This window comes from Brachyhypopomus gauderio, chromosome 2 (assembly GCF_052324685.1).
Source record: "Brachyhypopomus gauderio isolate BG-103 chromosome 2, BGAUD_0.2, whole genome shotgun sequence".
NCBI classification, from domain to species: Eukaryota; Metazoa; Chordata; class Actinopteri; order Gymnotiformes; family Hypopomidae; genus Brachyhypopomus; species Brachyhypopomus gauderio.
Window position 1 is genome coordinate 36,794,518 of NC_135212.1, and position 19,979 is coordinate 36,814,496.

The 19,979-nt window shown below is 51.0% G+C and overlaps 1 protein-coding gene across 3 annotated transcripts; it reads left to right on the forward strand.

The window, feature by feature from the left end:
• Positions 1 to 1,197: 1,197 nt before the first annotated feature.
• Positions 1,198 to 19,236, forward strand: LOC143501866 (E3 ubiquitin-protein ligase NEDD4-like). 3 transcript variants are annotated; one of them, XM_076995036.1, is made up of 25 exons: positions 1,198 to 2,850; positions 7,662 to 7,712; positions 8,436 to 8,551; positions 8,748 to 8,841; positions 8,970 to 9,136; positions 9,455 to 9,569; positions 10,338 to 10,487; positions 10,896 to 10,961; positions 11,096 to 11,215; positions 11,446 to 11,844; positions 12,301 to 12,378; positions 12,535 to 12,589; positions 12,667 to 12,725; positions 14,019 to 14,084; positions 14,297 to 14,526; positions 15,040 to 15,161; positions 15,281 to 15,351; positions 15,610 to 15,705; positions 15,952 to 16,025; positions 16,293 to 16,353; positions 16,746 to 16,805; positions 16,957 to 17,064; positions 17,214 to 17,310; positions 17,541 to 17,613; positions 17,881 to 19,236. In XM_076995036.1, the coding sequence occupies exons 1-25, from the start codon at positions 1,645 to 1,647 to the stop codon at positions 17,981 to 17,983; spliced, it is 3,837 nt and encodes a 1,278-aa protein (XP_076851151.1). In that variant the 5' UTR covers positions 1,198 to 1,644; the 3' UTR covers positions 17,984 to 19,236. The 3 variants fall into 3 exon arrangements, with proteins under 3 accessions (XP_076851151.1, XP_076851150.1, XP_076851157.1); XM_076995035.1 differs by having other exon boundaries at positions 1,200 to 2,850; positions 10,890 to 10,961; XM_076995042.1 differs by having other exon boundaries at positions 1,201 to 2,850; positions 8,490 to 8,551; positions 10,890 to 10,961.
• Positions 19,237 to 19,979: the final 743 nt, after the last annotated feature.

Sequence of the window (19,979 nt, forward strand, 5' to 3'; positions counted from 1 at the left end):
ACACGACCAGTCAGATGTTTGGACACCTAACTGAATGTGTCTGTGCTTTAATATGTGTATGTGTTCATTTTAATCTAATCAACTATGCTTGGTCTTATTTTGGAAAGGAGTTGGCCTGTATACAAATACATTTTCAAAAAACACACTCTCTCTCTCTCTCTCTCTCTCTCTCTCTCTCTCTCTCACACGCTCCTACCCTGAGATGCTCTACGTGTGTAAACCTCTGCGGTTAATCAATTGCCTCTTAGTCATTTTTAGCTCAAATGGGTTTGACGTGCACGGCCCATATTGCCTGTCGTATACAATGCAAGACAGGGCCGTGTAGTCTGACCAGGACTGTGGAGTCTGAGTAAGGCTGACCAGGACCGTGGAGTCTGAGTAAGGCTGACCAGGACCGTGGAGTCTGAGTAAGGCTGACCAGGACCGTGGAGTCTGAGTAAGGCTGACCAGGACCGTGGAGTCTGAGTTAGGCTGACCAGGACCGTGGAGTCTGAGTAAGGCTGACCAGGACCGTGGAGTCTGAGTTAGGCTGACCAGGACTGTGGAGTCTGAGTAAGGCTGACCAGGACTGTGGAGTCTGAGTAAGGCTGACCAGGACCGTGGAGTCTGAGTTAGGCTGACCAGGACTGTGGAGTCTGAGTAAGGCTGACCAGGACTGTGGAGTCTGAGTAAGGCTGACCAGGACTGTGGAGTCTGAGTAAGGCTGACCAGGACCGTGGAGTCTGAGTAAGGCTGACCAGGACCGTGGAGTCTGAGTAAGGCTGACCAGGACCGCACTGCAGATTACTGCAAGAGCATTTTGTGCAAGTTTGCAGAGAGAGATTTGAGCTTCGAACTTCTCGGAGAGTTCTGTGGTTTTTTCCCATTCTTTCTTCTGTTGGTTTGCTTGGCAGAGATCTATCCCCCCCCCCCTCGGTGTGATGTGGAATTATGCCTGAATCCCATTCCCCCATTCCTCCTGGTTTCCTGTAATTCTACCCTAGTAGTTAAACGGAGGAGAAGAAAACTATTAGCAGGGCAGCAGCTGCGCGGGAGCGATCAGAACCGTGGTGCTGCAGAGGGGAGCGCTGGAGCGGGCCGGCAGAGAGGAGCCGTGGCAGACCCGGCGCTCAGCACACTTGTTCTTGTGTTGGGGCGACCGGGGGCTGGGCTCTCAGGAAGGGTGTGGGGGAGTGGGCGGGGCTCCACTCTCAGTGCTCCGCCTCTGCTGTCAAAAATGGCCCCAGGTCCGCCCTGCCGAGCTGCAGGAGGGAGGGCTTTCACCGCAGAAGTCCTGCCCACCCGCCGAGGTCGCCTGTGGGAAACTCAACGCCGGAGTTAAGTCCAGCTCCTTAAAGAGGAAGACCAGCGGGCGGTGTGTGTCAGACGGCGCTGCGCAGTAGACCAGTCTTCACGCCACATTTGACTTGTGGTGGCCATTAGTGTCAGAGGAGCCATGATGGGAATGCAGTGTGTCCCGGGAGCTATTTCAGCCATGTGCAGGCGCTAACGAGTGTGATCGCGGCCCGGGACCCGGACCAGACGCTTCGCTGGGCCTCCACCGACCGCTGCCTTTCTCTTCTGCTTCTGATTTGTTCTTCCCGTCATGTCTGGTTTTCCCCTCAACTCGTTGTGGGATTAGAGAGCTGGGATTAGAGAGCTGGGATGGCTCGCCGTCTGCGCCTGCATTTTGCGGCGAGGAGGAGCAACACTGACCCGTGCAGCTACAGCGCGGAGGACGGACCGGGCCCGGCTGACGGCCCCCTCCACGCCTTCACCATGAAGGTGACCCCGGGGCAGCCGGCCCTGTCGCCCCTGTCGCCCGACTACGGCAGCCTGCAGCGCCACACCGGCGGGGGCGGAGGGAGCCGCAAGAGCACGCTGCACATCGCCCTGCGGCCCTGCGGCCGGCCGGGCGAGGAGCCCGAGGAGCCCGAAGAGTCGGGTGCGTGCGAGGCCGTTGTGGGCGGGGCCTCGGACGGAGGCTCCTGCTGTAGCAGCGCCGCCAGCGACGTGGGTTACTGCAGTGGCGGCAGCGGAGTGCTGGAGCAGGACGTGACGGGCCGGAGCGGGTCGGGGCAGGGCGGGGCCGGACGGGGCGGGGCCAGAGCTCCGCTACGCCGTTGCACCTCACTGGTGGTGTTTCCGCACAGCCCCTGCAGCACACCACCCGCTTCGCCCGTCAGCCCCACGGCCCCGCCCCTCCTTCCCAACCCCGCCCCCTCCGCCAGAGGGCCCTTCCAAACCTCGCACCAGCTGCAGCTGTCCGCGTGGGAGGCGGCTCAGGACCACGCCCATCCCAAGGCGCCCGTTGCCTCGGCGGTCAACGGCCTGCGTCTCTCCAAGACCGGCGGTCCGGCCGCAGATCACCGCGATGCCAGACCGGTCCTGCACTTCACCGTCTCCACAGAGACCGCCGGCGGGTCGGGCCGAACGGAGAGGCGCTCCGGTGTGACGGCGCACCAGCCGCCACTTCCTCCCGGGAAAGGAAGTGCGGCCAGGTCGACGGCCGACGGTCACGCCCCCGAGGAGCCCCGCCAGCCCCGGCTGCCCCGCCCACCCGCCTCCCACGCTCCGCCTCCATCACGGCCAGCGGACACGCGCCACCACACCTACCCGACTCTGGGCTCGCGGGACCCGGTGCGGGACGTGGGAGGACGGCGTCTGCAGAGGAGCGTTTCCCTGGAGGTGCCTCGCTCCAGCGGGGCCACGTGTCACATGGCCAACACCACAGTCCTCAGTTCCGTGAATGGAACGGCACACGTGCACATACACGTGTGTCGGGGCAACTCCACAAAGGTGAAGCAGGACTCTCTGAAAGACACCTGCTCCAGCGAGAAGAGTCTCACCTGCTCTGCACAAACCGCCACAGTAAGCATCCTTGGTGGGGTGAGGGAAACGTGTGAAGTTCTCAGTTTAACTTCAAAGAAATGAAAGTGAAGGGGATTTAGTTTAGAGTGAAGGTGAGGAGACGTGACGACTAGAGAAACAGATCAGGTTAGAGAACATGTTAACAACCAGTTTCTAATTCACTGTGGACAAGCCCAGAGTTTTTGTCCTTTCCCAGTTTGTCACCGTTCTTTTCCAGTTGCCCACTGTTCTAGTTCTTTGTGGTGTGGTTTGTGTGCCTATGAGTGTGTGTTCCTGGACGGATGAGTGTGCACTAGAACACACCACTCCTGCAAACTGATCGCTTCGTCTGTTTACACAGAGAGAGACTCAGTTACTTAGTTTGAAGTTCTCTGAGAACAAAATCAGTTTGTATAGAGGTACTAGACTTAGTACGTTAGTATTTGTATAGTGGTACTAGAGTGAGTACGTTAGTATTTGTACAGAGCTACTAGAGACTAGAAAGTGAAAGGAAGACGCTTTCTAGTCTATAGTACCTCTATATAAATACTAACGTACTAACTCTAGTACCTCTTTACAAATACTAATGTACTAACTCTAGACACTTTAAATGAACTTAAATGGAGAATGAGCTTGTTTTCAAGGCAGTAACCCATGAGATCTGACAGGCACTGCTGCTACAGAACCTCTGCTACGGCAGCCAATGCTAAGTTCAGTATTTACCGTCTGGCACAGACACGGGCCAGTGCCACGCAGCTTAACAAGCCCATGTGAACAAACATTTAGACGAGTCGGGTTTCCCTGCTGCCGGCCAGAACAGCCTCCGCTCTCGGGAGCTCTGACTCTCACACTCTAAAAAACATATCAAGCAAAACTTCTCCTCAGCCCTCATTAGTGTGTGTGTGTGTGTGTGTGTGTGTGTGTGTGTGTGTGTGTGTGTGTGTGTGTGTGTGTGTGTGTGTGTGTGTGTGTGTGTGTGTGTGTGTGTGTTTGTGTGTGCCGGAGAGGGCTGGACACTCACTTGTCTTTATTCTGCTAGCACTTAGCTGTTTAACTATTTACCTTGGAGCTAATTATAGCAGGCAGGCGCGCACGGCCGTGCACTGGCCTGTACGTGTGAAGGGTCAGAAATAGTCCGCCTGTCTCCAGATTGTCTGCCCCCCCTGCACCCGCAACACCCAGGACCCTGCACAGTTTAACCCTCCCAGGACCCTGCACAGTTTATAGAGACGCCAGTGCTTGGGGGGGGTGTTTCACAGGAATCCTGTTCCCTTCAGGCTTTCTCTTATCTGTCTTTTTTCAATCTCTCTCTCCCTCTAGATCTCTCTCTCTCTCTCCCTCTAGATCTCTCTTTCTTTCTCTCTCTTTCTCTCTCTCTCTCTCTTGCTGGTTTTACCCTGCTGTTGAGATCCGGTTGGCACCGTGGACGTGTTGAGTTCCTGCTGCCGCCTCTGTGCTCAGAGTCTTTCATTTAGACATTCGTCTCCTCTTACCGTGTGTGTGTGTGTGTGTGTGTGTGTGTGTGTGTGTCAGGCCTCTCCGTGTGTTCTGCAAGCTAAAAGCAGTGGCTCGGGGTGCCAGCGTACTCGGGACAACCATGTGAGACTGCCTTTCGGAGCTTATGTCTGTAGACAGGGCTAGGGGTTGTATGCAAAGAACAAAACTCATTTTGGAGGAGAGGGGTAGTATATTATAAAATAAAAAAAGACCATACAATTGTGACATGTTGGCATTTGAACTGAACCCTGGCTGTGAACATGTCTGTGTAAGGAAGTGTAGAGTCCAAGTATGGGGTTAAATTGGATTAAATGGGATTAAAATTCAGCTACCGAAGTATCAACCAAATCAAAATCATTCTCAGTTTTGTATATTGTAGTGTCAATTGTGTGTGTGTGTGTGTGTGTGTGTGTGTGTGTGTGTTCAACTGTCGTGGACCTGTGTGAAGTCAGGACGGCAGCTGTGTTACTGTAGGAGGAAGGATGTGTGTGTTCAGTGAGGAGAGCTGTGTGCTGTAGAAGTGTGTGTGTGTGTGGGGGGGGGGGACGACTCAGAACTGTGCATCCTGTGGTTGTTTTCATTTGAGTTTGGGTTTTCTCTTTGGATGTCTCTCAGGAAGTCTGTTTGTAACTCGCATGTCATCAATACACTCCTGCTGATGTGCACTGTTGAGTTAAAACATTAAAAAAGTCTCAGAATCTCAGAAGGTTTACCCAAAGAGAACTCCGGCACCTTTTTAACAGTCTGTTATATCGTACAACAAGAGAAAACGTAAATCTGTGTGTAAGGGCTCTTTGCTGAGGTGCAGAAGGTTGACGATCTATAAACGGCCCCCATCCCCCACCTGACCCAGACACTCTGTGCTCCAGGTAAGAGTCTGTGCTAAGACATTGTGCTGGACTGGAGGGATGGAGCTGGGGGGATGGGGCTGGGGGGATGGGGCTGGGGGGATGGGGCTGGGGGGATGGAGCTGGGGGGGCTGGAGCTGGGGGGATGGGGCTGGAGCTGGGGGGATGGGGGATGGGGCTGGGGGGATGGGGCTGGAGCTGGGGGGATGGAGCTGGGGGGATGGGGCTGGACCTGGGGGGATGGGGGATGGGGGTGGGGGGATGGGGCTGGAGCTGGGGGGATGGAGCTGGGGGGATGGGGCTGGAGCTGGGGGGATGGAGCTGGGGGGATGGGGCTGGAGCTGGGGGGATGGGGCTGGGGGGATGGAGCTGGGGGGATGGACCTGGGGGGATGGGGCTGGAGCTGGGGGGATGGGGCTGGGGGGATGGGGCTGGAGCTGGGGGGATGGGGCTGGGGGGATGGGGCTGGAGCTGGGGGGATGGAGCTGGGGGGATGGGGCTGGAGCTGGGGGGATGGGGCTGGGGGGATGGGGGGATGGGGCTGGAGCTGGGGGGATGGAGCTGGGGGGATGGGGGGATGGGGCTGGAGCTGGGGGGATGGGGCTGGGGGGATGGGGGGATGGGGCTGGAGCTGGGGGGATGGGGCTGGGGGGATGGGGGGATGGGGCTGGAGCTGGGGGGATGGAGCTGGGGGGATGGTTTTCAACCATCAGCCACCATCACCAGCGAGATCAGAGGATCGTCTGATCCTGGACAGTGGCAGTTCCCCTCTGTGCCGAACCGTGCAGAGCGTTTGAGCTTCAAAGCTTTGGCATGCCTCTAAGTTTTCCTCTCTCGCTAACTGCCGTAAGCCGGGCTGAAACGCTCTGGATAATTACACCATGCTTTTCCACTGCTGTTGTCCAGCTGCCCTGAAAGGTTCCGAGATAACGATATAAAGATATAACGATATAGCTGTTGTGAGCGACAAGGACGTGCATTTTGTTTGTAGTTCACTTTTGATTTTCTTTGCTATGCTAAGGGATCTGTCTGAGTGGCAAACCATGACAAAGGCATCAGAAATAAGCAGTTTCATGGTCGTAGCAACGAGATGATTTGTGTGTTGATCCTACCTGTGTCCGAATATCTGATGTTTGGTCACGTCATTAAAAAATAAATATTTATAGCCTCAAGTCTCAGTCATTCAGTGATTCTGATTCTAGACGTCCGCAGTGTGCACGGAGGAGTTGAGAGTCAGTACTGCCATAGCTGGGAGGCATCTTGAGTACTAAAATGTGAATTTAGTGTTACTCAGCAGGCTTTCTCCTGTGGGTTTGGATCAGCGTACCTGGGCCTTGTACAGTTCCCAGTTTGCACTTCCATATACAAGGCGCCCTTGACTTACATCGATCCGTTCCTACATTGCATCATAAATCGATTTTCGGTGGAAGTTGTAACATACGTACATACTGTACATTTACATTTACGGCATTTAGCAGACGCTCTTATCCAGAGCGACTTACAAAGTGCTTTACTGTACGTGAATAACATACTGTAAACACTTATCCTATCCTACCACCTATCCTAACACAGTAATTATCAAAAAACACATATAAAATACATTTAATAATGAAACCGGAATAATAAACAGTAATAAAAAGTTCGCATTACGATGTTTACGACGCAAAACCACTTAAGTTGCAACAAGGCTTTATACAGTAAATGGGAGATGTGTCGTAACCACGAAACATCGTAACTCTGGACTGACGTAACCCAAGGACCTCCTGTATATACACAAAACAGTTCTAGAACTATGTTCTAATAATCCTGTTCACATTCTAATTCACACTCGAAACAAAGTATTTTGTAGCCTTTGGAAAAGGTCATTATTGTGCCTTCAAGATACAAGCCCATTAAATCAATACTGTGTATTGTATTTTCAGTGTGCCTTCTCTGGGTTTGTTTAGTGAGGTTTGTTTGGATGGTGCGCTCACAGGTGCGCTCACAGGTGCGCTCACAGGTGCGCTCACAGGTGCGCTCACAGGTGCGTCCATGCCCTCATCCCCCTAACGGCAGCAGCTCCGTTTGTTCTGAGAACAAGCCCCGCCCCTTCGGCCGTATCACTCCAGCATCACCTCCATGGCCACAGCTTGTGTTGACACAAACACAGGTGACGGCGGCCCGTCTGCCCCCCCCCCCCCCCCCCCCCCCTCTCTCCAGTGGCGTGTGCTCTGAGCGCCAGGCACGTGTTGGCATATGAAACAACAGTATGTGAACCCTGGCTGCCAAAGCAGGTGAATTGTTTAGTGTTTCTACCATGGTAGCTTCAGTGGTTCGCGGAACAGAGGGTAAATCAGGGTGGACACCTGCATGGACAGCTCAAGCGAGAACCACACGAGAACCACCATGATTAGCATAGCCGTTCCAGGAAGGGGGAGCGCCTTTTTGGCAAGAAGGTAATTTATTTGCTTTTTTAAATCTTCTCAATCACACAATCTCTCTCTTCAGACGCGGGATGACTTCCTGGGGCAGGTGGATGTTCCTCTGCACCAAATACCAGTGAGTTAGTGCTACTTCAGCAATTCTCTCTCGTATGTGTGCAAATGTGTGTGTATGAGTGCACATGTGTGTGTGCGCGTGTTTGGGTGCGTGTGTGTGCATGTATGCATACGTGTGTGTGTGTGTGTGTGTGTGTGTGTGTGTGTGTGTGTGTGTGTGTGTGTGTGTATGCACACTGAATTTTCCATATTCATGTTTTCGAGATTTTCTTGTTGTTGAACTTCCCATCATTACTGCTGGGGATTTATACTTGAGACACCTGCCCCAGACCTCATTCCGCTGCCCCAGACCTCATTCCACTACCCCAGACCTCCTTCCGCTACCCCAGACCTCCTTCCGCTACCCCAGACCTCATTCCGCTGCCCCAGACCTCATTCCGCTGCCCCAGACCTCATTCCGCTGCCCCAGACCTCATTCCGCTGCCCCAGACCTCATTCCGCTGCCCCAGCCTTTCAGCAGATGTTGTGTAGTGTTGAAGAGTTTCTGCAGGTGAATGCTGAAGCCCTTATTTTGGCCAGTTTTACGATGCCAGGTGCTGTTGTGTAAATCACACCTTCCATCACACCTGTGGTGATCATTATCAACATGGTCAGAAATGCACACACAGCACCCAGTCTTCACGACGCTCACGAGTTTGTAAAGAGTTGGAGGTGTGTGTGTGTGTGTGTGTGTGTGTGTGTGTGTGTGTGTGTGTGTGTGTGTGTGTGTGTGTGTATATGGAAGCATGCTGATGTAACGGGTGGTGCTGGTGGTGGTGGTGGTGTTCTGCTGTTTCAGACAGAGGCTCTGGGCACCGAGAGGCCATACACCTTCAAAGACTTCCTATTGCACCCCAGAAGGTCTGAAAGCTTTCACAAAGAAACAGTTCCACTTAGAAACAGCTGCTGTTGGAGATGTTTTTATTGTCCATATCTTCATTTCCTTTTATGACTATTCAGAAGAGCACACAATAGAAACATGCTCTGCTTTTGAGGTAATAATCTTTAACTGAAAAATAAATGTTCATTTGTTTATTCATCTGTCTGTTTTATGTAGTCACAAGTCGAGGGTCAAAGGTCACCTGCGACTGAAGATGACGTACCTGCCGAAGGCTGGTGACTCAGGAGAGGAGCAGACTGAAGAACTGGACGTAAGAGTTATGAGGGTGTGGGTGTAGAGGCTGATGGTGTAGAGGGTGAAGGAGACTGGAAGTCCGTTTAGAGAGACTGCAGTAGGGCTCAGTGGGTTTGCCATCAAGTGGTGTTTTTTGTTTCTCAGCCTGGCTGGGAGTTCCTGGAGACTCAGGAGATATGTGGGCCGCTGCTCCAGCCGCACCAGCTGCCTGTGCTGCCCCCTGGCTGGGAGGAGAGGCAGGACAACCTTGGGCGGACGTACTACGTCAACCACGAGAACCGCACCACCCAGTGGTCCAGACCCACTATCCAGTAATGTCAGCCAAGCCTCACAGACATGCGCCAGTATTCATTTAGCCATTGTAACACACGTGTGTTATTAAGTGTGTTGTGTAGTGCCTCAGAGTGCATGCGCACCTGCTGGATGTGTCAGTGTTGTGCTCCTGCTCTCACAACCTCATTCTGAGAAGCTCCCTATATTCAGTGTTTGTGGTGTAAGCCTGCCCCCTAGTGGTGAAATGTCTTTACATGGAATAAGCCTGTCTTTAAGTGTTACATGTTACTGTACAATGCCCATTAGGGTGACGTATGTCAAGCCTGTTCTTAAACACAGAAATGAATGTGTGTCAGGGATGTGGAGAGAGAGCCAGAGCAGGGCCAGGGCGCCCTGACACGGCACGCCTTCCTCACACGCAGACAGATCTCCGAACACGCAGAAACCAATGACCAAAGGGAGTCTCCTGAGGTACACACACACACACACACACACACACACACACACACACACACACACACACACACACACACACACAGTCTCCTTTCAAAGCATTGGAACACGACCAGTTCTTTTATGTTTGCTGCAAGTTCTTATCTAGAATGCTGTTACACACTACCACTCATAATACCACACAGCATACCACATACCACACAATAACACACACAATAACACACAGCATACCACCCACAACACCACACAATACCATACAATGCCACGCACATAATACCACACACAAGCACAAAGTACCACATGCGCTTCATAATAATAATAACACACGTTTAATTTTTGGTGACATCAAGCCTGGTGATCCACTGCCCTTAACAGCCCGTTGCCATGACTACCCTATTTCTGCTCCTGTTCCCCTTCATTGTGCTTGTCGTGGTGTTTATTGTAGTTTCTCTGTGTCTTCATCTCCTCAGACAGGCTTCTGTCTGTGGGCTGGTCTCTCTTTACAGAGAGGTCTCCCTTTACAGACAGATCTCTCTTCACAAACAGGTCTCTCTGGTTGATATGATGGTTTTGTCTTAGCACACAAAGCCAAGGGATCAAACCAAGTGAACATATTCAGGTCCTTTACTAAATATTCAGGTCTTTATTTCTTTTTAAAGCAGTCTAAGTGGACACACTGAAGCTGCAGTGTTGTAGGCAGTTTAACATCTTGATGTCACAAACACTCTTTACACTCATCTCCTCTACTGAAGATTATGCGGGCGTGTGCGTGCGTGTGTCTTGTAGAGCTGGGAGATCATCACTGAGGATGACAGCACTGTGTTCAGCAGTCACAACCAGACCCCGCCCCCGCCACACTCTCCTCTGGAGCACACCTCCTTCTGTGAGGACTTCAGTAGACTCCAGACCAGCACTGACAGACGATCCTCTCTCACGGTGACGCCTTACACTCACGCACATACACACCACAGTCGCATACACACTCGCGCACATACACACCACAGTCGCATACACACTCACGCACATACACACCACAGTCGCATACACACTCACGCACATACACACCACAGTCGCAAACACACCACAGTTGCATACACACCACATTCCTTCCAGTCTGCTGCAACTCCCTTCCTAAATGATGTGTCTGTGTGTGTGTGGGTGGGGGTCTGTGTGTGTGTGTGGGTGGGGGGGGGGGGGTCTGTGTGTGTGTGTGTGTGTGTGTGGGTGGGGGGGGGTCTGTGTGTGTGTGTGGGGTGGGGGGGGGTCTGTGTGTGTGTGTGTGTGTGTGTGTGTGTGTGGGTGGGGGGGGGTCTGTGTGTGTGGGTGGGGGTGTTTTAGCCACAGGGTCACGGTAGTCGGAGAGGAAGTGTCCAGATGATGACGGTGGAGGAGCATCCCGTCCATCCTGTGGTGAGTCCTGCCCCTCCCCCTCCTTCAGATCACCTCCCAGTCCAGTGGTTATGTTCCGCGTGTTCAACACTGCAGCACACACACTGCAGACACACTGGATCTACGAGCCCCCCCCCCCCCCCCTTTGCCCTCAGATGATACCCACTACCCCGGGGCTGCCCCCAGGCTGGGAGGAGAAACAGGACAGTAAGGGGCGGATTTATTACATCAACCACAACAGCAGGACCACCACCTGGACGCGGCCTCTAGTTCAGGTACTCCACACACACACACACACACACACACACACACACACACACACACACACACACACACACACACCTGCCTGTGTGTACGCAGTGTTAGGAGGGATGTCTGGAGATGATGCTGTGGCTGGTTCTGTCATTGCTATGGTCACACTGTAGATTCTTTAACTGTTGCTTTGGTAATGTTGTAGTTGTTGCTGTGGTAACAGTGAGTGCTGTTCAAACTCTCTATTCTTCAGCTCATCCAGGCAACAGAGTCGGGTGCTACGGCAACGGGGAGCAGCGCAGTGTGCCTGCCGCCTCTCCTTACTCCGAACTCCTCCCCCCTACACTCCCCCGGGCCCCTCCCCTCCCCTGGACGCCTCCCCTCCCCTGGGTCCCTCCCCTCCCCAAGACGCCTCGCCTCCCCCGGGCCCCTCCCCTCCCCCGGGCCCCTCCCCTCACCCGGGTCCCTCCCCTCACCCGGGCCCCTCCCCTCACCTGGGCCCCTCCCCTCCCCCGGGTCCCTCCCCTCACCTGGTCCACACCACTCACACACGTTTGAGTATGCTGGGTGTATGCCATCTGGCTGGGAGGTTCGGAGTGCGCCTAACGGTCGCCCATTTTTCATCGACCACAACACCAAGACCACAACCTGGGTGAGTGTGTGTGTGTGTGTGTGTGTGTGTGTGTGTGTGTGTGTGTGTGTGTGTGTGTGTGTGTGTGTGTGTGTGTGTGTTTGTGTGTGTGTGTGTGTGTGTGTGTGTGTGTGTGTGTGTGTGTGTGTGTGTGTGTGTGTGTGTGTGTGTGTGTGTCGACGAAGGAATAATTCTTCAGGAAGAATTGACAGGAACAATACAGAGGTGTCAATTCCAGGTTCAGAAAGTAAAAGTCCACCAGGATTTTACTCAAGCTTGCTAGATTTTCAAATTAGTGCAATCCAGGTAAAATTAGTGGAATCAACACAATCCAGGAAGCCTCAGCAAAATCCTGGTGAGGACTTTTACTTTCTGAACCTGGAATTGACACCTCTGGAACAATCACAAAAATGTTTTCATCTCTTCTTTGGAGCATCACTTCCTGTTTGTGCCTCCCTGTTTCCTTTGTCTGTGCAGGGTGATCCCAGGCTGAAGATTCCCACCCACATGAGGAGACGACCTTCACTTGACCCTAATGACCTAGGACCGCTGCCGGTAAGGGCAAAGAGATCGTTTTGGGCTATTTAGCTATTTACGAGATTAAGGAGGATATTACATTTACCTGTGTGTGTGTGTGTGTGTGTGTGTGTGTGTGTGTGTGTGTGTGTGTGTGTGTGTGTGTGTGTGTGTGTGTGTGTGTGTGTCCTTTAGCCTGGCTGGGAAGAGAGAGTTCACAGTGATGGGAGAATTTTTTACATTGATCACAGTAAGCGCGCACGAACACACACACACTGATCAGTGGACAGTTTGACAGTATGATGAGCTGGTTCTGCTCTTCTACAGACACCAAGACTACACAGTGGGAGGATCCCAGACTACAGAACTCTGCCATTACTGGACCAGTGAGTACAACTCTTATGGGATTTGTAGTTTTCCAAAAAAGCAAATTGGCTCAGGGGCTATGAGGAACTTTGGGCTAGAAGGATCTGCGCTCACTACATGCCCTACATTTCCTGACCTTGATCTTCCAACACCTGCACAGCTCACTGTAGTCTAATGCAACTGAAGACTGGAGGCAGCTGGTGGTGCACTCGGGTGTGGCAGGTGTGGGGGAGCTGTGGGTGTGGCAGGTGTGGTGGAGCTGTGGGTGTGGCAGGTGTGGGGGAGCTGTGGGTGTGGGTGTGGCAGGTGTGGGGGAGCTGTGGGTGTGGCAGGTGTGGGGGAGCTGTGGGTGTGGCAGGTGTGGGGGAGCTGTGAGTGTGGGTGTGGCAGGTGTGGGGGAGCTGTGAGTGTGGCAGGTGTGGGGGAGCTGTGGGTGTGGCAGGTGTGGGGGAGCTGTGAGTGTGGCAGGTGTGGGGGAGCTGTGGGTGTGGCAGGTGTGGGGGAGCTGTGGGTGTGGCAGGTGTGGTGGAGCTGTGGGTGTGGCAGGTGTGGGGGAGCTGTGGGTGTGGGTGTGGCAGGTGTGGGGGGGCTGTGAGTGTGGGTGTGGCAGGTGTGGGGGAGCTGTGAGTGTGGGTGTGGCAGGTGTGGGGGAGCTGTGAGTGTGGGTGTGGCAGGTGTGGGGGAGCTGTGAGTGTGGGTGTGGCAGGTGTGGGGGAGCTGTGAGTGTGGGTGTGGCAGGTGTGGGGGAGCTGTGGGTGTGGGTGTGGCAGGTGTGGGGGAGCTGTGAGTGTGGGTGTGGCAGGTGTGGGGGAGCTGTGGGTGTGGCAGGTGTGGGGGAGCTGTGAGTGTGGGTGTGGCAGGTGTGGGGGAGCTGTGGGTGTGGGTGTGGCAGGTGTGGGGGAGCTGTGAGTGTGGGTGTGGCAGGTGTGGGGGAGCTGTGGGTGTGAGTGTGGCAGGTGTGGGGGAGCTGTGGGTGTGGGTGTGGCAGGTGTGGGGGAGCTGTGGGTGTGGCAGGTGTGGGGGAGCTGTGGGTGTGGCAGGTGTGGGGGAGCTGTGAGTGTGGCAGGTGTGGGGGAGCTGTGAGTGTGGCAGGTGGGTGTGGGGGAGCTGTGAGTGTGGCAGGTGTGGGGGAGCTGTGGGTGTGGCAGGTGTGGGGGAGCTGTGAGTGTGGCAGGTGTGGGGGAGCTGTGAGTGTGGCAAGTGTGGGGGAGCTGTGGGTGTGGCAGGTGTGGTGGAGCTGTGGGTGTGGCAGGTGTGGTGGAGCTGTGAGTGTGGGTGTGACTTGGGTGTGTGACTCTGCTGGTCTCTTCCAGGCGGTGCCTTACTCCAGAGACTACAAGCAGAAATACGAGTACTTTCGCAAGAAGCTCAAAAAACCAGTAAGGCCCCTTCCGCTGGATTGTGTGTGTGTGTGTGTGTGTGTGTGTGTGTGTGTGTGTGTGTGTGTGTGTGTGTGTGTGTGTGTGTGTGTGTGTGTGTGTGTGTGTTGTTTGGTTTTATTGTTCAGAGATGTTAAACGTTACTTGGTTTTGTTATTTAACGTCTCTTAAGTCATGTTCCTTTTTTGTGTTATGATATCTCTCCTCTTTAGGCTGATATCCCGAATCGTTTTGAGATGTCAGTGAGAAGAAATGCTGTACTAGAGGATTCCTACCGCCGTGTCACATCTGTCAAACGGCCAGACCTCCTCAAGGCCCGCCTCTGGGTGGAGTTTGCAGGAGAAAAAGGGCTGGACTATGGGGGTGTGGCCCGAGAGTGGTTCTTCCTCATTTCCAAGGAGATGTTCAACCCTTATTATGGGCTGTTTGAGTACTCTGCTACGTAAGTCATGAATTTCCTTTTATATGTAGTGTAGTTTTACAGACACAGGGTCGCTTTACAGAAATTGGGGCAGTTTTACAGATATAGTTTTACAGTTTCTGGTTTCTAAAACCTAGCTGTGGACTACTAGTGGAAAATCTCTGTGGAGAAGCCCATTTAAGCCAAGTGTTATTTAAACTGTGAGACAACCATCCAGCAGAGGTAACATTGTGGTTTAAACAGTCCCATTGATTTCTATTTGAGTGCGTTTCGTTGAAATTCAGCTTAACTTTAGCTTAGCTTTTATTATTTACTAAGGTTATTTTTTTACATGTCTCAAATAACTGGCCTGGCCTTGTGATTGGCCAGTTGTGGGGACATGGGGTAACAGCTGGGCAGGGGCCGTCTTCCATTCACCCCCCAGTTCCTGATTGGCCTTGGAGGGGTGGTACCGGAGGGGTGGACACCCCGCCCTAGAGAAACTGTCTGATCTTGGGGTGATGGGGGTTTTGACGGGGTGTGTTGTTCTGGTAGGGATAACTACACACTTCAGATCAACCCCAACTCAGGCCTCTGCAACGAAGACCATCTCACCTACTTCAAGTTCATCGGGCGTGTCGCGGGGATGGCCGTGTACCATGGGAAGCTTCTGGATGGTACGTGTGGGCAACTGTGGGCAGGTGTCTGCGTTCTTGGCTGGGTGTGGGTGCCTATGGGCGGGTGTTCACCTGTTTATGGTTTTCTTATGTACCTATTTTGTTGGCTTTTCCCATAGCTTTCTTCATTCGTCCATTCTACAAAATGATGCTGCAGAAGCCAATCACGTTACATGATATGGAATCTGTGGTAAGTGACAAGTGGCTGTCTAACCAATCAGCATCAGCCAAATTTAACGTAATTATATTACTTATGGAACGTTTGGTCTGTTGCATGTTTCAGGTCACACTACACCTAACACACACTGATACGTGACTGTTATACAACACTTTAGTAAAGTTTCTGAAGTGTGTGTGTGTGTGTGTGTGTGTGTGTGTGTGTGTGTGTGTGTGTGTGTGTGTGTGTGTGTGTGTGTGTGCGCGTGCGCGTGCGCGCCTGTGATTCCAGGACAGTGAGTATTTTAATTCTCTGAAGTGGATCCTGGAGAATGACCCTGCTGACCTGGACTTGCGGTTCACTATTGACGAGGAGCTTTTCGGACAGGTGCTGACCTCTGAACTGTACTGAGACCTGTGTTGGCATTTTCTTTCTGATGGTCAAGGTCAAGATAGATTCAGGAACAGTTGATCCAATTGTGAAAAGTTGATCCAATGTGTGAAAAGGGCAGCCCAGAATCATGGAGCTCCCCTCTTAACAGATCTGAAATCAGTTTGATTGCTATAAATTTAAACCACTTTGCTGATCAGACTGATCTGTGCTAATGCTCCTTTTAACTCTGGTTGCTCTTAGACACACCAGCACGAGCTGAAACCAGGGGGCACCGACATTGTTGTGAATGACAGCAACAAGAAAGAGTACATCCAGTAAGCTCTGCCCCCTGTGGCCCCAGCAGGAATTGCATGCATTCTGATCATATACCTGTTCCTTAATATACCATAATATACCAGAATGTTCCTTAATATACCTTCTTTTTTGGTGGTTTTCAAATGGTAGCACAGCAACCACTCGCTACCATTTACACCACAGTCTTCACCATGAAATATGTTTGTAGTATATTGTGCCATGTTTTGGGCATCTTTCACGTTGCATGGCTACGATGACTCTAATGTGAGACCTGGACTGTTTTCTAGCCTGGTTATGCAGTGGAGATTCGTAAACCGGATTCAAAGGCAGATGAGTGCCTTCAAGGAGGTAAAATGTCCGTGGTTTTGTGTGTTCTCTCTCTCTCTGTGAGTGTGAGTGTTGTTTTGACTTTGGTTGTTTGATTCTATTCAGATTCTGATATCCTAAAACAGCACTGGTCTACACACCATCCACTGTACTGTGAATCTGTTACACATTTCCTGTGGGTCGTTTTTTCTCACATTTCAGACTGTTAAGGAAAGTCTTGTAAAATAGCAAAATAGTAAATGTTTCATATAATCTGTAATGTAATAGGTTGTAATCCTAATTGTTGGATTAAAAGAAACAACTCCCTCTAATTTGTGTGGAACTGTGTGTCTCTGTCTCATATGAACTTCACAACTGTGTCTCTCTGTCTCGTATGAGACTCAGAACTGTCTCATGTCTCTGTTTCCCTGCAGGGCTTCTATGAGCTCATCCCGCAGGATCTCATTAAGATCTTTGACGAGAACGAGCTGGAGGTGAGAACTGTGTGTTGGATGAGTAAGCATGGGTGAAGAGTCCAGTGACAACTGTACACAGAACCTGTATGCTCACCCTCTTTCCTCTCTCTTTCTCTCTCTCTCTCTCCCTCTCTCATCCCCCTTTCTGTCTCTCCCCGTTCTCTTCCAGTTGCTCATGTGTGGTTTGGGGGATGTGGACGTGAACGACTGGAGAGAGAACACCAAGTACAAGAATGGCTACAGCTCCAACCAGCCCGTTATCCAGTGGTTCTGGAAGGTGAGCAGGGCCTGTCCTGTCCTGTGATCCTGTGATTGTTAATTAGCTCAGATATTCATTTTCAAAACACATTCATGCGTTTGTTGGTTAACTGTGATTGTTTTTAACTCGGTCCATCTTATAATCTTGTCCTCCTCTCTTTCTCCCAGACTGTTCTGCTAATGGATGCAGAGAAGCGAATCCGTTTGCTGCAGTTTGTGACGGGCACGTCCCGTGTGCCAATGAACGGCTTCGCTGAGCTCTATGGTCAGTTGTGCCCTCCCTCTACTTTTGGTCATTTGGTCCAGATATAAATCAGAGGTGTGATGGGCTAAACAGCTGGGGGAGTGGAGCCCTGAGCTGCGTGTTCTACCCCTTTAAACTCACGTGGCCTGCACTCACGTGGCATCTAAACAAATGGCTTGGAAAACAGATAACGTGTGTGTAAATGTTTGCGTGTAACCTGTTCATGTTGTGTGATTTCCGCATCTGTTCAGGGTCCAATGGGCTGCAGTTATTCACCATTGAACAGTGGGGAACCCCAGACAAGCTGCCCAGAGCCCACACGTGGTGAGTGAGTCCCCCCCCCCCCCCCCCCCCCCCCAGCTGAACACACCCACCCACCTGAACACACCTCTGCATACCTGCCCACCTGAGCATGCCTGGCAGAGTGGTGAGCTCTGTCTGGATGTGTTTGTCTGTTATATTGGCTCAAAGATCAAATGGTCTTTTTTCCTCTTTGTCTTGTTTGCCTTTCCCTTTCTCTCTCTCCCTCTGTCTGCCTCTCTCTCTCTCTCTCTCTCTCTCCCTCCCTCCCTCTTTCCATACCCCTCTCAGCTTCAACCGTTTGGATCTGCCTCCGTATGAGTCATTTGAGGAGCTCCGTGAGAAGCTACACATTGCGATTGAGAACGCGCAGGGCTTTGACGGTGTGGACTAAGTGTGGCTCTGCCTGGCCATGGCCCCACTGTGATCCCAGCCAGGGTGAACCAGGCTGTCGTAGCCCGAGAAGCGAGCGGTACCGCCAGGCGATCCGGGCGAGGGGCGCTGTAGAGCCGCCGCTCGGAGCTGAAGCGGACCTTGAAGGCTTCAACTCGCTCGAGAAAGTGTGGCCCCGAGTCTGATTTCTCTCGCCTTGAGGAAGAACCAACATTGATATCATCACTTACAGCTTCGTATCATGAGATTTTATGTTTATGAAGTTTACATAAATTAAGTTTGCTTTTGTATACATCAAGTATAGATAAATATGTATGTATGAATAAATATCTAGAGAAATACCTTACGTATTTTTGGCAAAAATCATTATATATTGCACATTTGTATACGTTTTGATGTACATTCTATATCCATATTGTGAAGAGGACACAGTGTCTGCTGAGATTGTACAGCCTGTAAACCACGGCCGTGGTTCAGATCTTCTCTAGTTGTAGGGTTTATACAGGTTCCTGAGTCCCAGTCTGGCTTTCGATGTGAGCAGGGTGTGTGTCAGTGTGGGAGAGGGGAGGGGTTCTCTTGGGGGTGCCCCCTGTATCAGGGGAGGGTGGTAGGGGTCACTTAAGACACCCAAACCTCATATTTTATGGTAATTTATTCTTTATACATACTTTAAAATTGTTTACGTTGATTTTATTTACTGATGGCCCACTTTAAAAACCTCCAGGTCTGAATTCTGAGCTTTTCTTTCTATCTAATTTTGTACTTTTGTCTTTATTTTGAAGGTCTTTTTTTAAGTAACAAAGTCTTAAATGTGTCTTGGTATTTGCCAGTTGGTTCAGTTAGTTTTCGTGTTTTGATTTTGAGAGGAATCATGAGCATTGCTGTTTATCAGATATGGGTAAATGTTTACACAAGTCATAGTGATCATATGCACATTCTTTCTTTAGTGCTTTTTCTGACTGTTAAATTTTAAATGCCTTCACCTTTCTTGAATCACTAATCACTGCATTATGAGGTGAAATCCTTAAAGTTTAGAGGTGGTGTTGATAGAGAACCGTTTAATGTTTACCCTTCAGGCAGAGGAGCAAACTGCTTTGGCACTTGTAAAAAAGTAGAAAATCTTTAATCAACTATGTGAGAAATTATATACCTTTAATCTGGAATATAAATCATAATGGTTTAATCAGGTCAAATGCCAGTGTTAATGGCAACATATTTTAAAGGGAAATGCGAAATAAAAATCAGTGGACATTACCTTTTATTGTCTGTGGATTATTTAGTTCACGTCATTGTGTCACGGGACTGCACAACTTCACAGCCGATTTGAATCTTGCTACTGAAGTAAATACATGTTTCATCCAGACGAGGGCGCTTCACTCCAAACTGAATACCACACAACTGAAAACTTAAGTTTTTTCTTGAAACAAATTGGTTAGCCACGGTGGGGGCAGGTTGGGTTACTTGCTCATTTTTGCAAATACTATGTTTTTGTGGTTTATGTGTAAAGTGACCACGCTGCATGTGTTAATGTGTCATGTGTGATGGTACCGATTGAAGATCTGAACACATCTGCATCCCAGTGTACAATTTTAAATGGGGAAAAATGAACATGTGAGATCGTATTACACTACATGTATCATCACTTTCATAAAATATTGTTTTCTCCTGATTACAGATTGTTGATTGTGTGGAAAGCAATTTCAATCGACATAACGGTGATCCGCCGAAGCTACACAAAATAGTTTTCATTATCATCCCTGGCAACAAAGATGTACTGGTAGAAAATCAATCGCATGTACACGAGGAATCATGTCCTTTTAACAATTAAAAACTTTCAACGTTTGAATAAATATATAATTCCCATATGTGTACGGACTAGAAGTTACTATTTTGTCTCTATATCACCCTGGTGTTTAAGTAAATTTAAGGTAATCTAACGCATGTTTCAAAGATGGGCACCTATTTATGAACGTAGTGAGTGAAGGGGGTTTTCTCCT